Source organism: Amphibalanus amphitrite, unplaced genomic scaffold (assembly GCF_019059575.1).
Source record: "Amphibalanus amphitrite isolate SeventyFive unplaced genomic scaffold, NRLGWU_Aamphi_draft 000839F_arrow, whole genome shotgun sequence".
Classification (NCBI taxonomy): domain Eukaryota; kingdom Metazoa; phylum Arthropoda; class Thecostraca; order Balanomorpha; family Balanidae; genus Amphibalanus; species Amphibalanus amphitrite.
This window is the reverse complement of record NW_024882333.1, coordinates 131204-150402: the sequence shown is the minus strand read 5'-3', so window position 1 is coordinate 150402 and position 19199 is coordinate 131204. Positions and strand designations below refer to the sequence as shown.

Sequence of the window (19199 nt, the reverse complement as noted above, 5' to 3'; positions counted from 1 at the left end):
CTAATCATGCGGCATACGCGCCGCACATAGCCGCCAATGCCGCAACGCAGCTTAGATTTCGAAGTAAGCATTTACCCCGCGTTCGATGTCTCCCGGACGCATGGGCGGCGCCACCGGGGGGGACGGGGGGGACAGGTCCCCCGCTATCGAAAGTTAGGGGGGTACAGTACCCCCCTATCGGCGAGGCCCGTTCAATAGTTGATCATAACGCATTGTAGAGTTATCTGTCGCATTTAATGCATCGTTGGTTAATCAAGGCAGGTTCTGAATAAAAATTGCTGTTGGGATGTATTGCAGGGGGTCCTGGTCATCTGCAAAAGGTGTGGAGCTGTGATGCCTGTAGTTATAAGGTGATCGGTAGCGGGGATCGTGCCCCCCCCTTTTTGGGGCGCCAGGCACAGGGTTATTACCTCCCCACCCCACTGCCAGACCCCATTGCCGACAAAACCAAGTCTACTGAAATTCAATAGATTTCCGTTACTCTATGGATATTGTCCATTCCTAATATGTAAGTCAAATTCAAGCATGGCAGTTCTACCACAGGAACCATTTGAAATCTATGCCATTTAACCCCAGCACTTGGGGTCCGGGGAGAAGTGTTCGGATAGATTACAGGCAGGACCAAAAAGCACGCAGTAGCCCAAGACCTTATAATTGGGTAGCATCGGCTCCCTCTCGTCAAGGGGTTCGATAGCACTCTTTTTTTCTTCAAAACTAAGTTCGGTGGGCGGCCGAACGGCTGGGGGTCTAATCGAGCCCCCCCCCTCCCCTTCTTACGTCAGCGGCTGTGAAAATGCCATTACCAGCTGTTGAAACATGGCAGTTGCTTTTGCATGAGTGCACGAAAGGGTTTTAGGTACGTGATACGTGAAAGTTTCTACATGAAAATTGAGATACCTACACCAGCTTATCAAATTGTGCTCACTGTGGTGCGCTCGGTTTTACCTTGACTAGTCTTTGAATTCTGGGGTGAAACAGACCAGCCAAGAGACCTGTTCCATAAGGAGAGCCACTAATGCTAAAGAGATGAGGGATGAGGTTTCCAGAGACCTTCATTGCCTCCCAAAGGGGGTGCCCCGCCATTTGCCAATCCCTGCTGTAGTTGTTACGATTGGAGGGTGAATATGAGAACGATGCAGGTCGTGCCAGCTCGATCATGACGAACACAATGGTGCCGACATCACAGCTCTACTGCCATTTTTGACGAAGTTAATCAACAAGGACCGGAATCCAACCTGGGGCATTTCACCTGCAGAGGTCGTCGGACCTGAGACCCTTTCACTCATTTTTTTTCAACGGTGCATGCGCTCGTTTTTTCCGCGAAGCTCTTGGTAAGAAAATCCATCAGGAAGTGTGATCAAATAACGGCTGGTGACCTTCCATGACCTAGCATGACCTTTTGAGTGACCACCGATGACATGACCACTGACGGCTAGCCATTAGCTGCACCCTGCCCGTTGCATATGGATCAGGTGGTGATGTCATGATTCTGAAATTATATAGCAGTTTTGGCGCACTTGTCAGAGCAGAAGACATTCCCACTTTTCCTCCATGACTATTTGATGGTGAAGCCATAAAGCTGACCAGACGTAAGATCGAAAATTTGAAAGTACGAAACGTAAGAATAGTTGGCACTGCTACTCATACCTAAGCAATTCGCAGCTTGTAGGAAACCAGCTTTGAGTTGGCAAGACTGCAAATTTTGATTTAGACTTTAGAGGCAAGGATGCTTGAAAAGGTGATCGATCTTAGGTTTCCTAGGATAAGTTTGGAAACGGGATGCACCATTCGATGTGTTTTGGGCTTTGCCAAGTTTCGCGGCGTTACGTGCCTCGTTTTTTTTTTTTTTTGCATACACGATCAGTATCTACTTTTGGGATTTTCGGTCAGGCAAGGTCCCCGTCCCCCCCTATCGAAAACCCGTGGCGCCGCCCCTGCCCGGACGGCAAAGATTCTATGCCGTCCGGGCCCGAAATGGCGTTCGATGTCGCACGGACGGCAAAGATTCTACGTGACGTCACGTAGAATCTTCGTCGTCCGCGCAGAATCTTTTGAGCGTACTACGGTGGGCAGAGGGGCAATGATGGCGCGTATTTCAAAAGCGGCGCAGCAGCTGTTTGCAGAAGTTGTTGACATTTATGCGCGGTCTCTATGGAAACGTAAACTTGGGCCTTTTTCGAAACTGACGCACATTGTGTAAGTGGCGCACAAAATGGCCGGTCTCGTCGTCCGCCTGTGTGCTTTATCGAACGCAAAATAGAATATTCTGCGTAGAATGTTCTTCGTCCGAGGAGACATCGAACGCGGCCTTAGTCTCACCCGTTGATATTGGGTGGATACAATAACAGACAGTCATAGATACTAAAGATTCCTATATGGCCTTGGCCTTGAGGATCCAGCGTGCCTAGGGGTTGTTGTTATTTTGTAATTTTCAGAGAAGTCCACATTGAGGTAGATGTACATCAGTTTACACAATACAAAACCTTTAGGTATGTGTTACTCTAAAAAGAAAGATGTCTGCATTTGTGATTTCAAAACTGCAATGAAGAGCCATTAAATCAAAATATTTGACCAACCCTTGTTTGGTAGGTGTTGCATTATGGGTAGCTGTCACATCAATCTAGGAATGCTGGTAAATGTTCAGAAAAAGTCTGATTCACTTTTAAAACATAAATTTTGCATGTTCTTTCATAGGTAATTTCACATTCTGAATCTGAATATGATGCTTACATGTGCCGCAAATAAAAGAAAAGATAATCGAACCTGAGGGCTGTTCGGCTGCGCAGCCAAAATGAAATATGCTGCAGCACGCATGCGCAGTGAGGACTTCATCGCTCGTTAGTCCCGCCCACACCACTGCGTCACCGCTTGTGTTACGTCACCTATGCCTAGCACATTTCCTCTTTTTGCTCCCTCTAACTTGCAGAAATTCCCTTGCTGCCCAGTCTAGTTTATATGTCTGCCATATAAGCAAAATCCTATAGTCATATTTATAGATATATACAATATATCTGGAACCCCAGACTTCAGGTCCTGTGCTTGGCTGTGTGCTGCTGTTTCAAGGAGGCATCACACTAGGCTGCTAAGCATACCTATTTTGATGGAAGCTGTTGTTCAGTCATTCAGCCACTGCTGATGGGCAGTATGGTACAAGCTTTGTGATTAAGTGGTTTGTGCAGATTCTGCATGGGACAGTGCAATATACCCTGGGACAGTGCAGCCTGCAGGGAGTCACTGCCTGCCAGGCAGTGAGTGGTACTATGCTAAACTGAGCTGTGCCATGGTGCATTGTTGTCCAAGAGAATGATGTACATGGCAACATATTGGAGAGTAGTTGGTCCAATAATTGGTTGGTTATCGGTATTGGAGTGGCAACCAAGCTGGTGCAGCTTATTGACTCAATTGCCGTAATATGTAGTCTGGCTTCACTGTAAGAAAACCTGTGGGTCCTCTTAGTATGGGGTGTGCGAACCTGGGCATGTAACCCATTTTGTGGATGAGTGTTCATAGTTAGTCTCACTTGTGGCTGTGCATTTAACAATCACTGCCACAATGTCACTGTTGTGCTGCTGCCATTGTGCACTTTACAGTTCTGCAGTACAGTGTCTAAGAGTCTAGACATGTAGGGCTGGCATCTGGCCAGTGTGAATTTCCAACCTCTGGTTCAATTCAATTGGGCAAATTGGTCTTGTTATTAGAGTGCAAACATGGAGACCTCAAAAACTTGAATATTGTGGTTTGTAATATGGCCACCTGTATTAGCATGTTATCAAATTTCTATTCGATTTGGTTGGCTTTTATTTTCAGATGGCTGGTGTAGGGAAAATCCCAGCCACACTAGGGGATCCAACATAAAAGTGCTCATATTGGTCTGCGTCTTATCAGTTAAAATAAGGTCTTGAGTTTGTCATTGTACTTACTTAAAACAGTAGCATTCAAAACTAAGAGTACCCACAATTAGTTGTGTTGTGACAATATTTACTTGGTGCCTACATTCATGTTGACAAACCGTATCATTGATATTGATGAGAGATGTATTTGGGTCACCAATACCAAATGGAATTACTCAATTTTTGTTGATGACAGACAACTTAAGAAGTTTGCGATTTCTTGCTACCTACACACTCACCTTATCGTGATTCGGTATATGTAAAATCGACGTGAACTTACAAAGGACCATGTACCCTATCTCACTAGTGTATTGTATTGTATTGTATTGAACAATCATGAGTCTGAACGACCGCCGTTTACGCAGGCTGCGTCAACACCACCGATGGAACCAAAGTGGTCTCGGGAGGGCTCTGCTGACAGCGACGAAGAATGGGGTTTGAGGCGATCCCAGAGAGGGAGGGACTCCACTCCCATAGACAGTCACGGATCCGAGGGCGTCCTTGAGCCGGTTGTTAAAGAGGAGATAAAGATTGAAGTCCCTTCACCAGGGGTAAGTGTACAAACACATGGTGCTCATTTCTCATTGGTGTTTACTGTTTATATTGTTATTGCCAGGCTGATTGAAGGGAAATGCAAACGTAAAATGTGTTCAAATTTTAATGTCTGTGATGGAATGACGTATGTTACGATAAATCCTTGACGTATGAATGTATCCTTGCCATGAATGAGGAATGACGTATGTTATGTATCCTTGCCAGCCGGTGGCGCCGTCTATCTATTCACTATGTTTTTGTTCATTGACTCAAACTACACACCTTATTTGCCTATTTTTTCTGTATTGATTAATAAACCGCCGGCGGAAACCGGAAGAGAGATCAAATGTTGATGGTTTCTTTATTTGGTCTAGATTGAGCGGCCGTCGTCTCCCTGGGTGTCGGACGACGACCCTTTGTCGGACAAAGCTCTGCAGTCTCTGGCGAGGGAGCAGAAGCTGCGGAGTCGGTCGCCGTCACCGTCTGAAGACTTCATCGGGTTCACGGAGTTGGACCGGGACAAGTAAGGATGTGGCTAAGTGCTGTTGTTAAAAATCGAAATTCGAGTAGTTATTGGACATCGTAAACACAATATCCCGTCGATGAATTCTAAAATTGTTGTGTTGTTGTTTTCTTTCAGTGCCTGGTTCATCTCCAATGTAAAAAAGAATCTGTTACCGGACTGTTCGCCGGACAATCAAGACTCTACAGAAGGCAAGTTAACAGAAGTTTGAAATATGCAAGGGGTTGTACAATTTTATCTTGGAACCTTACTTTTGTACACCGTGAAGTGAAAATGTTAGTTTGTACTCATGCTATTGGATCGGGACTTACAAAGTGATTTTAGTGTTCTGACAGCAGGCGTTCTTTTGAATGCAATCCTCACCTAAATGCACCCCAGCCCGGTCATACATGACCTGTTACTGTTTTTTTCAGTGTTCGCTGAAGGGATGTTCATCAAGAGTCAACGTCTCGTCATAAACTACCGGGACGTGGATGGTCTCGATGATGGTAACATATGTGAGTGTCTCCCTCCTTTTTGTCCACTAGCTTTTGCTAATCAAACAACAAATGTACGTGATAGGAACTCATAAGATTACAGACAACTAAAACCCACCACAGATATGCTGTTTTCGTCTAACAGAAACGTAAGTTATAAAAGTGATCAAAAACCTTTCTCTATTGTCCCTCCATCAATTCGTCAAAAAGTAAGACTTTGCCCTTCTTTCCGACAGTTTGTGACGTGTGCTGCCGTGATTGGGACGGTGAATGTCGTGTCCATGGGCCGCTGAAGGTCATACCCGATACCAAGGTAAGGGATGCGTCGGTTTGGTATGCTCCACACATGTATATACGTACCTTTAGTCCGCCTTTTTTATTACACCGGTGGATGCTTACTACATTTCGATATTTATTGCGACTGATTAGGTGGTATGCCTACGAGCGAGCGAGCGCAGCGAGCGAGCGAGTTCATACTGAATTAAGGGAAAATCCTGAGCATGAGCGGCCGGCCGGCCGGCCGGCCGGCCGTGGAGACGCTCTTCATAAGCTAATATCTTAGGAACGGGACATCCGATTGACAAGCGGTCTTCTTTACTGAATGTCACCTGGACGTAAAAGTTCTGTGGTGTGATGGCCATTGGCCACCATGCGTTCTTGCCAACCACCGCACGTGGCGCGTGGTAAAGTTGGACATTTTTTAAGAACCCCAAAATTGCAACCTCAATAACGGCACAACGGTCGGGCCGATTGAATTGAAACTCGGTACACAGTTAGGTCTCCATCAGATAATTCATCTGCATGTGTTAAGGTTGGGGTGCTACAGCACGTGCGCACGTGCAGGGGGCGCTCCCAGATCTCGAGAACGGCTGGGCCGATTGCGCTCAAATTTGGTACACGGTTGGTGACCAGTTAGTTGGGTGCCGTGCAAAAGTCAGTTTGGACCCCGCTTGCACGTGCGCACGTGCAGAATGCCGCTTCCAGATCTCAGGAACGGCTGGGCCGATTGCGTTCAAATTTGGCACACCGCTAGCGACCGGTTAGAAGGGTGCTTTGCACAAGCCCGTTGGAAGTACCCTCTCGCCCTTGCGCACGTGCAGGGCTCACTATCTCGCTCGCTCGTTCTTCGCCCAATGGCGAAGAACGACTGGTCTAAGGAAAGACTTTTACTGGTCTAAGGAAAGACTACGCTCGCTTCGCTCGCTCCTTAACAAAACATTCCCGTCTGATTTAGGAATAGGTCTACGGTCAACTCAATTCGTGCATATTGTATCATCCTTGGTCGACATTGCGCCCCTTACATGCTGAATATTCCAGGCACGACCCGGTATCGGAGATGCCGAAAGGGACCTCAAGACGCTGCCGCCTTCTCTCAGCTCTGGTCAGTCGAGCAACCCGGCATCTGGCACTGGTAAGTTGACAAGGCGACAAACGGCGGTACGTAACAACCGCTGCTGGACATTTGCTGCTAACATTTGGTGTTGTGCTCGTATTGTGTAATTTCCTGTCCCATGTATCAGAATTCAGTACATCCATTTAGGTGAGGTAGACATGGATTTATTTGATTCCAGGAGTATTTGCGGAGGATGAGCTGCCGGTGCGCCAAAGACTCGGTCCTTACGATGGCATCTTGACCACGGAGCAGGGTCAGGCCCGAACCACTGGGTACAGCTGGCAGGTCAGTTTTGTCATTTATCTGTCGCATCTTCTTTGCCCTTATTGCAATTATATTTTGGTGGTTCATAGTTTGTATGATAATATAGATTTAGTCCCATTGCCCCTTTAATCACCATGGAGTTATTAATACGACGAAAGACTTAAAATATTGCAACAATGTTAGAGAAACATAAAAAGTTGACGATGTTCCCATAACAAACGCGTTATTTTCATTTCATTTCAAGAATTGATGAGTATTTTGTGTCGTACTTCAGATCAAGAAGGGTCAACGCGTGCATCACTCTGTGAATGCCGAGGACCCGAGCTGCAGCAACTGGCTCAGAAGGGTCAACTGTGCCCGCTCGGAGGAAGAACAAAACCTGGTGGCCTTCCAGTACCGGGGTCAGATATACTTCAGGTGCGTCTTAGAATCCACGGATCTGTCCCACCAGACTGCGTTCCGTATTTTGTGTGTGTGGTTTGCCTTGTGCTATCATGGACGCTGCTGAGCTATTAATGACCAATTATCTATTAACTGGAGATATACCATACATTCATCAATTCTGACACATTTATCGACCTATGCAGGACGTCAAAGCCCGTTCAGAGGGGCTCAGAGCTGCTGGTTTACTACGGAGACGACGCGGCCCGGGAGCTGACCGTCCACTCGGAGACGTCTGGGGAGTCTGTGACTTCCTCTCCGGCCGGACCGTCATCCTCAGGTCAGTGCACTGTTGGTAGTTCTGAGGGCTGTGGGGTCTATCGAAGGGACGCTGGTGATGACAATATACAGGGTGTCCGAAAATTATTTGCCCATCCATCAATTCCCTGCCATAATTAACCCGGCAGTTGCTGGGGTATTTCGCCACCCACCGTTTGCTGGGGGGGGGGCGTTAAACGCCCCCAGCCGATAACTCGAGAACCAATAGGCGCAGCGAAACGCACGAGGCGGCAAACGAAAGAACGCGACGAGACGCTTCAGATGAGCACTTTAAAGTTGAATTTTGAGGTCACAGGTCGGGTCAAGGTCAGGAGTTCAAACACCTGAAATCGGGCTTTCAGTAGCATGGACTTCAGGACTTCGCAATGGGCGCCTCTCGTCATAAACTCTGTCAAAACGGTGCACAATCCATCATATTAGGCCTACAAGAGTGTCAGATCCATGTAGGGGTCAGTCAAGCATAGGTCAGGGTCAAGGTCAGGTCAACCGGGCAGGCACATATCCCCGAAAATCAAAACTGATATTCGCAGCCTATGACACATGTTTTATGGGTAATTTGGGGCGTAGAACACGATGGTGGCATTCATTTTATCATATGTGTACGTATTTGGCTAAAAAAGTTCAATTTAAGAAATACATGTATCATGGTCGTGAAGTAGTCACGAGAAATTGCCAAGATTCAGTTCAAGATTTTGGAAAATGCGGAACGATAATCAATAATCGAAGATAGCCATTTGATTGTTCATGGTATTGGCAGTCTAATGGCGTTTACGGCATGTCTGTATGTCTATTCTGTGATTTTATATGATTTTTTGAACATATACCGTTTTTGGTCGAAAAATCAGAAATCATGACGTCATTAAAACCTCGACATCTCAAAAATTTTCCGACCGATTTTTTTGAAACTTTGTCACAATAAACTTTAATCAATTCCCTACAGGTACCCAAAAGCGCGCCGTTTTTATGCTATGGCCCGGCGAAAAAAGTGGGGGCGTTTAACGCCCCCCCCCCCAGCAACTCGCGGGTTAACCCTCGCCCGTATTGGTGTTTTTCCAGCCGCGAACGTATAAGGGGGGGGGGGGTCCGTTGGACCCCCCTTGCCGTTTCGCCCCTGATCGAGCTAGAGCTTCGCGGAAAAAAGGAGCGTGTTGCCCGTGACGAGAAGAAGCCGATGATACCCAATTTTAAGGTCCTAGGTCATTGGTTGACCTTGCAGGTCAGGTCAATGACCCCAAAGGCGGGAAAATCGGGACCTGTTAGAACGTCGTAAAGTGTGGCTGCTATGGGGTTTTTCGGGGTGCTGATCACGAATATCATGTTAGTTTTGATCACAGATGATGTCTTCATGTATTTATGCCAGGTCGGGTCAGGTCAGGTCAGGTCAACCAGTAAGGGTATTCGTAGTAGGTGGCAACCGCCTCTGACAGCTTCGTAACATGTTACGAAGGCACCAAAACTACTTCGTAAATGTTCATATGGTTTCTAAATTCGAATTCAGCTCCAAAAACTGGCCTAGAAACATGTAAAACTCGAAAAAGTGAACCGAGGTCATCAAAGGTCAATGACCTGACCTGACCTTCAGTTGACCTTGACACCCACCCTAATGCACGGGGGCAACATCATATCACATGTTTGAACGCTTGAAACCACGAAAAGACTGCAAACGCGCGGCTAATGCGAGCCGACATACGCCGAATCGCGATTCCAGCCAAACATGGTCTCGAAAAGTAGGTCACAGGTCAAAGGTCATTTGGGTCAGGGTCATGAAATTTTCAGGGTAGGTGTGAAATTGATGAACGCGAGGGTACTGAAAGTTTCGTCGCGATCGGCCGCTTTTTACGCGAGTTATTCGCGAAAAACCATGGGGGGGGGGTCCGTTCGACCCCCCCCCCCCCTATACGGGCGAGGGTTAATAAACAAATAGCCCCAGAGTCATGGTCTGTTTACCGATTTATCCCCTACCCTGTCCCACCCATTCCCTCATCCGCTTGGGCATTCCATAGATCAAGATGTCCAGAATATCCGTGCTGATGTTCAGCCATACCTTTCACAGGTTCCTCCATCCCGGCCCCGGGCAGAAATATATTTTCCTGCCCGGGGCCGGAATGATTCAATAAATCTCACAGAGTTTTTTTTTTTAGCCCAGGGTATATTGAGTGAAGGGTAGGACGAATTTTGGTAGGAATTTCTAGGATAACTACTAGAAAACCTACTATATGTGGTCGGGACTAGCAAAAGTTGGCCTCATTTCAGTTGGCCGCATCTCAGTGGCCCACTTGGGCATATCAGTGACCAATTTAGACCCAGCAGGGGGCTTTGAAGACCTATTAGGGCATTAGCGTCGCCACGGGGGGGCAAGCGGGGCAGCTTGCCCCCCCCCCCCCCCAACCTCGGACCGGGCACCCCCTGAGATCGATACAGATCCGATGAGATTTTGGAGTCGGGGAAAAATGGGGGTACCTTTCTGAGAATGCCTGTGAGGTCAGACTCTGTTGCAGCGTGCAGTTCAAACCAAAGTCAGAGTCGCAGTCGCCAAAATCTTCAAGACTCCGACTCCAGACTCGGAAATGTCAATGCCATGATTCATGCCATGTTCCTAGTTGGTTACGGAGCGAGCGAAGCGAGCGTAGTCTTTCCTTAGATTAACGGAAATTTCTGAGTATGAGCGGCCGGCCGGCCGGCCGGCCGTAGTCACGGTTTTGCGAGGCCTATATCTCAGCAACCACTTGACCGATTTACACGCGGTAATTTTTGTAGGGTAGCTTCATTCCTTCTACCAAGTATTGGACTATTCCCGATGCATGTGGGTGACCCCTTATGCACGTGCCACGTGCAAAACGAAGAGGTGTCACTTTTGTAATTGTTGCAATATCTCGGTAACTACTGGGCCGATTGCGCTGAAAGTTGGCATGTAGGTAGGCACCCACTAGGCAATTCATATCCATGTGCCAGAGTTGGGGTGCTGCTGCACGTGCGCACGTGCAGGGGTCGATTCCAGATCTCGAGAACGGCTGAACCGATTGCGCTCAAATTTGGTACACGGTTACGGAGCAGTTAGTAGGGTGCCGTGCACAAGTCAGTTGGGATCCATTTTACACGTGCGCACGTGCAGGGTGCCGCTTCCAGATCTCGAGAACGGCTGGGCCGATTGTGCTCAAATTTGGCCCATCGCTAGAGACCGGCTAGTAGGGTGCCGTGCACAAGTCAGTTGGAGATACCCCCTCGCAATTTCGCACGTGCAAGGTCCACCCTCTCGCTCGCTCTGTTAGTCGCCCCAAAAGGCGTTATACTGGTTCTTTATCAGTGGCGGCGGAAGGTATTCTAGGATAGGAGTGCAAACGATATTGAAGCGCCCCTTCCCGCTGGGCGCCCCTTACCATTGCCGGGCGCCCCAGGAGAATGAATGTTACACATCAACTCAACACCAATATGCCTCCCAGTGAAATGAATTATGAATGTCGCCTTTCGAGTTTCGACGCCGGTAGGCGCCCCAGACACCAGTGGATTCCTACTGCCGCCTTAAAACACCGATAGGCACCTCAGTGAAGCGAATGCCGGCCTATACCACCGATCAGCGCCCCGGATGAATAAATACCACCCGTCAACGCCGATAGGCGCCTCAGTGAAATTAATGCCGCCCCCATCTCCGATAGGCGCCCCAGGTGATACATGTCGCCCATCAACACTAACGGGCGCCCCATTGAAATGAATACCGCCCTTCAACACTGGCAGACGCCCCAGTGGAATGAATGCAGCCCCACAATGCCGATGGCCGTCCCTGCACTGGAAAATCAGTTTCGCCCCTATACAGGCGCCCATAGAAGTTTGCAGAGTGCTATTCCTGGTCATAATCATCTCCCCAGTAAAAAAAAACGCAAAATACGCCCTAGCACTAGGGGTGTAACCGCCCATACGGACAGTGCAATTTTACAGGCCCCAATCTCGGACCTCCCTTAACATTCATATGTTGTAAACGGCAAACCGCCCCCAATAAATGTTACACAAACTAATTTCCTCTCGCATATCGGCCATCAGGCGCCCCTTTTTGTCGCATGGAGCCTGCAACGCTATAAGCTCTCATATGTTCGTGTTGGCGTTCGGAGGCTATCGCCTTCAAAGACGTCTCCACAAATGTTTCTTTTTCGTCCCACACACAGGCGCCCCTCTTTCGCATGCAGGCGCCCCTCTTCCGCATGGCGCGCTTCTCGAGTGGCTGCGCCCTCCTAGCCTTTATCGCCTGGCAAGATTATATTCGACAGGGTCGGCAGCATCTGCCTTTGTTTCAGATATGCCCTCCACTCTTCAGCATATCAAAAGATACTTTTCCCACGTCATTGCCACCCTCTTCGTGTCACAAGTGCCTTTATCAGTTGCGGTGTCGCACTGCTCAGCTTTATGGCTGCCGCACCTCTTAACTTCCTGCCTTCTCTACAGATTTTCGAGGCGCCCCTTTCCATAGCTTTAGGGTGCAGCTGCCCCCCTTGCCCCCCTGCTTCCGCCGCCACTGTTCTTTATTACATTTTGTAGCTGATTTTAATAAATTTTGGAGTGCTGACACCTAATTTTCGTTCAAAGCGTGACACGAAATCTTCGGGGCCTTTCTCAACTCTCGTCAAATGTCTGCGACAGGCACAAGTACCGTTCAAGTGCCGCAGGGCTCATGAGCCTGCTTTTCACACAGGCTCCTAAGGAGCTCCACTGAGCTCTAAGAAGCTTTCGGAGGGCCCAAACCGGCCTCTGAGAGTCCCACTGGTGTCCATGTTCTCTAGAGGGCCCATACAGGGATCTTTGAGGACATTATACATACGTAGACCTCTGAAGGGCCACACGAATCTCTGAGGATGCCTTCGAAAATTTCTGAAAACCTCAACTGGCAAAAGTTCAGCCGAGCTTTTGAGGCGACAGACTTTACTAACCCCAACCCGGCATCTGAGGGGTCACAACTCACGTGTCCCTCTGAGAGCCGCAACACATGTTTCTTATGTCCCTACCAAAGTAGGGTCCTTAAGGATTCGACACAGACCCCGACGGTTCACACTGTTATTCGAGGGCTCCAGGCTCACCCTGGGCCTAGTCTCTTAGCGCCCGCCGCCCACACTGGCTTCTGAAAGCTCGTGTGCCCTAAAGGGCTTTCCGGGCCCACCTAAGGCTCGGAAAGCCCTAAAGCACCACATACACGTAAATATTTGGGGTGACCCACGCCGATCTCCGGGATCCTAAGCAGGCTTCTGAGAGTCCACACTGACCCTGAGTGGCCTGAAATGGCCTGGAAGTCGCAATCCTATCTCCAAGGGATCCCTTGCCGCCATGCCGTGCGTAACTTTTGGTTCCGTTAAATATTTTTGGTCGCGTTTGCAGCGCTTCCCTTGACTCGAAAAACCAGAAACGTTTTGTTCACACTCGAGTGAACAAAACACTTCTTCTCACTGCAGCAAGGATGAATGATGTACTTCCGATTCACACTTCCGACATTCTCTCTCAGTCTCCGCCGAATGCCCAATTCTTAGCTACAATCGGCGGCTGGGATAAGCCCTATGCATTTCACGTAAAACCTCGCCATGCATGCGTGAATGGAGGTTTTAGCGAGGTGATCCGATTCAAATGGAGCGTTTTTCACCTTCTCTTGGGTAATGATGATGAGCGACGAGAGTCTGCACAGGGGCCCTCTGCAGTACGTCGGCAATCGCAGCCACTGTAATTCTAACGGTCGTTTTTGTCCAGAAATTTCAAAATTTTGATTTTTTTTTGTAAAAAAATACATGCTATAGATAGAAGGAAAACTTTGTCACCATCGGATTCCTCGCACCATTGCGCGTCGAATGATATGTAAAACGAGTGAGTAACGGCTGGGGAAAGGCAAGATTTAACACAAAACTTGATTTTGCCCCCCCAACCGAAAATGTCTGGCGACGCCTATGTATTAGGGGCTGGTGATGGCTCATCAGGGGCCAGCGTTAGTCCATCGGGGCACGGCATATGCCCATCAGAGGTAATTACGGACCCACGCTGAACACTGATTGCCCTTCAACGGCCCCTAATGGATCTACATTGACCCATGTTCCATGATGTGTCATGTATGCCCCTATGATAGGCCTACTCAGACCCCGGATGGACGTTCCCGGCCTCTGATGACCCTATACTGAATCCTGGTGGGGCTCTTAGAGTCTCCAATAACCTTTCGTCAACCCATTATTACCAGACGCTGGCATTAGGGGCCCCACATTAGCCGCAGGGCAGTCCGTGTCATGACAGTGTTATGTTTTGGTTCGTTTCGAGTGAAAGAGCACACAATCAATGAAAAACGCGATTTATTTACTGCGATCCGTTCAGGCCGAAAGAGTGTCCAAAAAGATAACAAGTATGGCGAGCGCCGCGCCTAGTCGCCCGCGCCAGTCTCGCCGCTCGGCGCGCACCGTCAGCTGGCCGCGGCAGAGGCGCTCACAGGCACGGAGCCGGGGCGGCCAGCGGTGGCGGCGGCAGGGGCGCGCGCAGGCGCGGCCAGCAGCCGTGCGGGGGCTGGACCATAATACAACACCTCCCCCCCAAGACGATCACATCGTCTTCACTCCAAGGCGCCACAGCGGACCCTCCGGGGTCCGGGCGCACAAGGCCACCGCAGCGCAGTGCAGACGGCGGCGCCTGCGCTCTCTTCCGCGGCGTACCGGGCGCTTCTTGCAGCGGACGCGCCCGCCGTCGCACGGGGAGGTCCGCGGCAGGCGTCGCTCCGGTGTCGGTGGCGGCCACGGGTCGCGGTCAGCGGCGGCTCTGGTCACCCCTAGACTCGGGTCCACGAGCGGCGGCAGACGCGCGTCGCACTCCGTATCCCGCTCAGCGAGCATAGCTGCGACGGCAGCTGCGTGAAGCGGGTCCTCAGCGTCCTCCCACACCTCGTCATCGACGGTCGGACCGAGCAGGTCATCCACCACCTCGACCGAGTGGAGGGTGGTGTCACCGAGGTTCGTGTCACCGCGCCGGTCGGACTTGTCACCGGCGGACACGCATCCCTGCGGCGTACGGAGGAGCGCGGCGGCGTGAGCCGCTACCATTTGTTCGGGCGGGTCTCCGTCCCCACTCCGTACTGGCAGGCCTCCCGCCAGCGGCGGCGAGGCTCCGTATGCGTCAGCCAGCTCGGTAGGCTGCGCCGCATGACTACAGCCGGCTTGGCCGGTGCCCGCCGGCGGCGGCGACTCGGCGGTGCTGGCGGCTGGGCCTCCATCCGTGCTTCGAGTTGGCATGCCTCCCGCCGGCGGCGGCGAGGCTCCGTAGACGTCAGTAGTCTTACTCAGCTCGGCGGGCTGTGCCGCACAACAGTCGGCTTGGCTGGTGTCCCCCGGCAGCGGCGACACGGCGTAGCCGGCGGCTGTACCTCCGTCCCTGGTCCGCGTGGGTAGGCCTCCCGCCGGCGGCGGCGAGGCTCCGTAGGCGGCAGCCGGCCTGGTAGACTGCGCTGCGGTGCACCCAATCTGGCCAGTGTTCGCCGGCGGCGGTGACACGGCGGGGCCGGCAGCTGCACCTCGGCCCGTGCTCAGCGTTTGTAGGCCTCCCGCCGGCGGCGGCGAGGCTCCGTAAGCTACAGCCGCTGCATCCGGGCCTGCAGGCTGCACCGCAGTGGCCCCGGGTTGGCCCGTGTCCGCCGGCTGCGGCAACACGGCGTCACCAGCGGCTTCGTTTCCATGGCTGGTCCGCGTGGGAAGGCTTCCCGTCGGCGACGGCGAAGCTCCGTGGGCGCCAGCCGGCTCGGTGGGCTGCGCCGCGGTACATTCAGCTCGGTCCGTGTCCGCCTGCGGCGGTGACACGCCGGGGGCTGCCTCCATAGTCTGTGCTGGCCAGCCTCCCGCCGGCGGCGGGCAGGCTCCACGCGCGCCAGCCGGCTCGGTGGGCTGCGCCGCGGTACGGCCGGCTCCTCGGCCCGTGTCTGCCGGCGGCACCGACGCGGCGGCGCCGGTGGCAACCGATTGGCCTCCCGCCGGCGGCGGCGAGGCTCCGTACACTCCGTCCGTGCTGCACGTTGGAATGCCTCCCGCCGGCGGCGGCGAGGCTCCGTAGGCGCCCGTAGCTCCGTCCGGCTCTGTGGGCTGCTCCGCAGCACATCCGATTCGGCCCGTGTCCGCCGGCGGCGGTAACACGGCGTTGTCCGGGGCTTCATTGCTGTCCGTTGTCTGCGTTGGCCAGCCCCCCGCCGGCGGCGGCGAGGCTCCGTGGACGTCAGCAGCGTCACTCAGCTCCGTGGGCTGCAGCGCAGTGTGCCCGGCTGGGCCCGTGTCCGCCGGCGGCGGTGACACGGCGGTGCCGGCGGCTACCGCTACTAGCGCCACCCCCGGAGAGTCGCGTACTGTTGTCACTGCAGATGGCACCACCGCTGTGGTGCTGGCCCTCTGGTGGCACACCACCTCAAAATGTCCTGGTTCGCCACACGCACGACAGATGGCGCCAGCGGCGCGACACGTGTCTCCGCCGGCGTGCTGGCGACGACCACAGGTAGGGCAACGCTCAAGAAACTGACGATTGGTGGCGGCGGCGGCATGGGCGACACTCGGCCGACTGCGGTCCCTCTTGTAGGCCGACAGGTGGGCCACGAAATGTCCCTTGGTGCCGCAGAGGTCTTGGCACGTGACATGGGCACTCCACGTTTCCCCCACTGTCACGGCGTGTCTGAGCGTCGACTCAGAGTCCTCCAGACTGCTCACCGCTCCTGTCTCACTGTCGCGCACACTGCACTCGACACGGGCTTTGCACGTCGAGGCCGACTTCAGGTGCGGGGCCGGGGTCGCCGACGCCGGCAGGCAGACAGTCCGGCGGGCGGCGGCAGCTGGTCCAACGGATCCATCAGCGCCTCGCTCAGCCCCCGACTCTGACACTCCGGCCGTCGTGCCCGTTCCGGTCCCCGCGGAGGGCTCTCTGTACAGCAGCCTCTCCAAACGCTCCAGGCGCTTGTCGGCCTCGGCGGCTCTCTCCGCCTGCCTCTCCAGCAGCGCCGTCAGTTCCTGAATCAAAATTTTCTTCATCGCGCTGTAAGCTGCTCAGTCACGTAATTACAAAACCGTCCGCGCCATGTTATGTTTTGGTTCGTTTCGAGTGAAAGAGCACACAATCAATGAAAAACGCGATTTATTTACTGCGATCCGTTCAGGCCGAAAGAGTGTCCAAAAAGATAACAAGTATGGCGAGCGCCGCGCCTAGTCGCCCGCGCCAGTCTCGCCGCTCGGCGCGCACCGTCAGCTGGCCGCGGCAGAGGCGCTCACAGGCACGGAGCCGGGGCGGCCAGCGGTGGCGGCGGCAGGGGCGCGCGCAGGCGCGGCCAGCAGCCGTGCGGGGGCTGGACCATAATACAACAGACAGCATGTCTTTTCGGCCGATATTACATCGGTAATATTAATTAAAAATCATGATTTTATGGTGCCATATAGCTAACAGTCATAAGAAATATATTTCAACTCGAAAACAGCTCGAAACAGCATATAATCTTAAAGAAACCCCTCCGAAATCCAAAAGCCTATTTGGATCCATAGAGAATAGCTGCGGTCCCCCGCAATTTCGTCACGAGCACCGGGCCAATCAGCGTCGAGTACTGCCGAGCGCTGGTGGATTTTGCGCTAACGTGTAAGTACTGCTCGCGGAACAAGAATTCGTCGACAATCCTCCACAAACGTCTGTCACCACTTTTCGTAATGCTAAACAGCCGGAGCGTACCCCCCTGGCTAAGTATCATAAAGCAAAATGATGCTGCTAAAATCAAACCATTTTTATGGGGCTGTGTTGGACGTGATTGCGTTTTCATGAATGTGAGGTCTGCTGCCAAAATGCTGCCATTTTTTTGCCATGGTTTCTTTCAGGATGTGTTCTCTCAACTTTTTTTTTTAAAACACTGGCATTATATCAACTCACCTCTGAGCTTATTTGGTTGAGGAATTCCGATAAATCCAAAACCATATCAACTCACCACCCCCCAGAGGGTGAGTTGATATAAACTTTAGCTTAAAAAGGGGCTAAATATATACTTTTTTAATCATTTTTGCTGATTGCCTTCCCAAGGCATGCAAATGTGCCATGAAACTGGCCATGAAACTTGCTGAGAAAGGCATGCATGTGGTGCAGTGCCTTCTTAACACATAACTTTTTTTCAAAGTCCTTTTTTTCTTCTGATTTTGAAACTAAGGAAAAGCCCCCACCCTACAGCAAAGACGGTGGATATTCATGGAACAACATGCACTGGGAAAGAAACTACCATCAATTTACTGTTGATCCCAGGTAGTTTTGGGTTTCACCACAGATAACAGTAGTACTACTGTTATCTGTGGTTTCACCTATAACAACGCTTTTTTTATAATCTTAACCCGCGCCCCGTAGGGCTACCGGCGGACCCTACCACCCGTAGGGGGGGGGGGCCGTTTCGGCCCCCCCCTAAGATCTCGGAAAGTTACCGGCCGATTTTCAAAATTCAAACGGCGTTCGATAGCCCCACCCGGGAACTACCTTGTGACCAAATTTCATTGACCTAGGTCAAACCGATGACGTCACAGGTCAGGTCAAAGGTCAGATTTTCACCGTTCACAGGCAGTTCAAGAAATGTGCTGTGAAAGCGAGTAAATCGGTAATTTATTGAAAACCATCGATGGTACATTGTTCGTCAAACACATACTTTGCTATCTGAGGTCACTGATACCAGGTCAGGTCACAGCGAGGTCAGGTCACCGGGGGTCACAATATGAATGTGTCGTGTGATACATGTTTTATGGTCCATTTTACATGACAAATGCGATTATGTGGGTTAGGCAGCCTTTGGGGCCAGCCTAGGTCACGTTTTTGTGAAGGTCAGGTCAAGGTCAGGTCAAATTAGGTCAAATTTCAAAGTTGATATTTTTGCATAAAATGGGTATCGATTCGATGCAGCTCGTCACGGGGAGTCTAATGGTGGTCTTCGTTTTGCTCTACGAGTTCTAAAATTGCCAAAAATTGAGTTTGAAAATTTGACGTCATCATTTTTGAACAGTTTTTTCGCTATAACTTGGCCAAAAAACGAGGTATCGATCTGAAATTTGGTATGTAGATAGAAGACGGTAGGCACTATCACATATAATCCGGTTTTTTCGAAAATCAAAAAACTTTTTGGATTTTTTGGCGAATATATCCAAAAAAATGCTTTTTTGATTTTTGGGGGTCAAAACTCAAAAATTTCAAAATTCGAGATAGCAGTTTTGTAGCCCTGTCAATTCTACACCTTTTATATCTTGATCATTTTTCTGTATCTTCAAAGCTGTAGTCCTGACAGGTCTTCTCGCGAAGGTCTTTTTTCGGTCAAAAATGACAGAACATGACGTCACTCTGACGTCATTTGTGGCCAACCTATCATAGCCTCTGGAAAAATTTTTGGTCACAATGTGTAAAATTGATGCCCGGAG

The 19199-nt window shown here is 51.1% G+C and overlaps 1 protein-coding gene across 7 annotated transcripts in view; it reads left to right on the top strand.

The window, feature by feature from the left end:
• The first annotated feature begins 2197 nt into the window (after positions 1–2197).
• Positions 2198–19199, top strand: part of LOC122366917 (histone-lysine N-methyltransferase PRDM9-like) — a 90788-nt gene continuing 73786 nt past the window's right edge. The window contains exons 1-10 of one of the 7 annotated variants that reach the window (XM_043339580.1): positions 2198–2219; positions 4256–4441; positions 4799–4947; positions 5065–5138; positions 5361–5444; positions 5660–5736; positions 6741–6834; positions 6995–7101; positions 7355–7497; positions 7668–7801. In XM_043339580.1, coding sequence (XP_043195515.1) covers positions 4274–4441; positions 4799–4947; positions 5065–5138; positions 5361–5444; positions 5660–5736; positions 6741–6834; positions 6995–7101; positions 7355–7497; positions 7668–7801 — 1030 coding nt within the window. In that variant the 5' untranslated portion in view covers positions 2198–2219; positions 4256–4273. Of the gene's footprint in view, positions 2220–2317; positions 2586–4255; positions 4442–4798; positions 4948–5064; positions 5139–5360; positions 5445–5659; positions 5737–6740; positions 6835–6994; positions 7102–7354; positions 7498–7667; positions 7802–19199 lie in introns of those variants that run through there. The other 6 variants (XM_043339583.1, XM_043339579.1, XM_043339578.1 and 3 more) reach the window with 6 other exon arrangements.